Source organism: Colobus angolensis, unplaced genomic scaffold, assembly GCF_000951035.1.
Source record: "Colobus angolensis palliatus isolate OR3802 unplaced genomic scaffold, Cang.pa_1.0 Scaffold93, whole genome shotgun sequence".
Taxonomy (NCBI): Eukaryota; Metazoa; Chordata; class Mammalia; order Primates; family Cercopithecidae; genus Colobus; species Colobus angolensis.
In genome coordinates this window covers 3,260,362-3,262,399 of record NW_012123265.1, presented here as the reverse complement: position 1 = coordinate 3,262,399, position 2,038 = coordinate 3,260,362, and the positions used below count along the sequence as shown (strand labels likewise).

General features: G+C 41.4%; 1 protein-coding gene across 1 annotated transcript in view; it reads right to left on the bottom strand.

The window, feature by feature from the left end:
* The window catches only part of CCDC79 (coiled-coil domain containing 79), a 53,403-nt gene that overhangs the window by 16,013 nt on the left and 35,352 nt on the right, over positions 1-2,038 (bottom strand). The window contains exon 12 of the mRNA XM_011932143.1: positions 674-834. Within this exon, the coding sequence (XP_011787533.1) occupies positions 674-834 (161 nt within the window). The remainder of the gene's footprint in view (positions 1-673; positions 835-2,038) is intronic.

Below are 2,038 nucleotides of genomic sequence, written 5' to 3'. Positions count from 1 at the left end.
AAAAAACGAGCCGGGCGACGTGGCGGGCGCCTGTAGTCCCAGCTACTCGGGAGGCTGAGGCAGGAGAATGGCGTAAACCCGGGAGGCAGGGCTTGCAGTGAGCTGAAATCCAGCCACTGCACTCCATCCTGGGCGACAGAGCGAGACTCCGTCTCAAAAAAAAAAAAAATCTTTTTTTTGTTTTGTCAAAGCATGATTCTTCAAGTATTACTATGGAGTTTTCCATTTAAAACTTTAAAAAACAACTTGGGAAGAAAAAATTTTTTACCCTCCAATCTCTACTGTTAAAAAATATTGGCTGGGCATGGTGGCTCACGCCTGTATTCCCAACATTTTGGGAGGCTAAGGCAGGCAGATCACTTGAGGTCAAGAGTTCAAGACCAGACTGGCCAACATGAGGAAACCCTGTCTCTACTAAAAATACAAAGAAATTAGCTAAGTGTGGTAGTGCACATCTCCTTGAAAGGCTGAGGCATGAGAATCACTTGAACTTGGGAGGCGGAGGTTGCAGTAAGCCAAGATCACATCACTGCACTCCAGCCTGGGCAACAGAGCAAGACTCTGTCTCAAAAAAAATTTTTTTAAATGTATATGTCACTGTAGTATGGAGAAAAAAAGACATTTTAAAAATGTGAAAAAAGTTCTATATATTCTTTAAAACAAAGAGTCCAACCTCATTTCCTTCTCTTTCAAGTTGCTCTATTCTGTGTAGAATTTCCTTTGCTTTCCTCCAGTGCTCTTCAAGATTCTTCTCTTTCATATTTATGTCCTTTAATTGCTGTGTTTCATTTTCATCAAAAGGATATTCTCCTAGACTTAGAGATAATTTCTCAGCTTTGTAATATGGGAAAAACACAATGAATGAAAGGTTGAACACTTTATATGTAAGGACAACCTCATACCCCACCCTCTCCTTTCTCTAAATTTTTCCATCCAGACTATCTTAACAGCTTAATTGGTACTGAAAAGTAAGTGGAAGAGTACCTAGCAGAGGCCCAGAACTCAAACAGTCATAAATTAGACTTTACTCTTCAGAGTTACAGAAGAAAAAACATGCAAATACGTTATGCCAGGCACATAAACGCTCTCAGGTACATGCATACTGGTTTTAAAGTAGTTAGCTTTTTAGGCCGGGCACAGTGGCTCACACTTGTAATCCTAGCACTTTGGGACGCCGAGGCGGGAGGATCACTTGAGGTCAGGAACTCAAGGCCAGCCTGGCCAATATGGTGAAACTCAAAAAAAAAAAAAAAAAAAAAAATTAGCCAGGCATCGTGGCACGCACCTGTAGTACCAGATACCAGATACTCCGGAGGCTGAGTCATAAGAATTCCTCGAACCCAGCAGGCAGAGGCTGCAGTGAACAGAGATTGCACCACTGCACTCTAGCCCCGGTGACAAAGTGAGACTTTGTCTCAGAAATAAAGTAGTTTTTTAAAAAAACAATGTTCATAAATTGATTCCTTCCTATAATCTTTTTTTTTTAACATACTGTGTCTGCAGTTTTTCTTCCACAAAGATCAAAATTCTTATCATGGCCACTGCCCTCTGAGCTCAAGCTACATTGGCCATCAATTCCTTAAGTGCACCAGGTTCCTTCCCTCCTATCACAGGGCCTTTTTGCCTCACTGTTGCTTATGCCTGAGATGCTCACTGATAACAAATTCCTTCTTTTCACCTAATTAACTCTAGACATTCAGTTCTCAGCTCCCAAAGCCTTTTCTGCTCCACGTCTAGACCAGATTTCTTTGTTATAGGCTCTTAAAGACCTGTGGTCTATCCCTTTATACTTGTTATGTCAATTTATAATAACACATAATCTCATTTTTTGAGTTACTGTCTATTTCTCTAGTTAAACTAAGCTCTGTGAACATACAGACTGTTTTTTCATCACTGTATCCTTTATGTCCCTGATGCCTAGCACACTGCCCGGCACGTAACAGAAACTCAAACTTTTTTTTTTTTTTTGAGACGGAGTCTTGCTCTGTCGCCCAGGCTGGAGTGCAGTGGCACGATCTCGGCTTGCTGCAACCTCTGC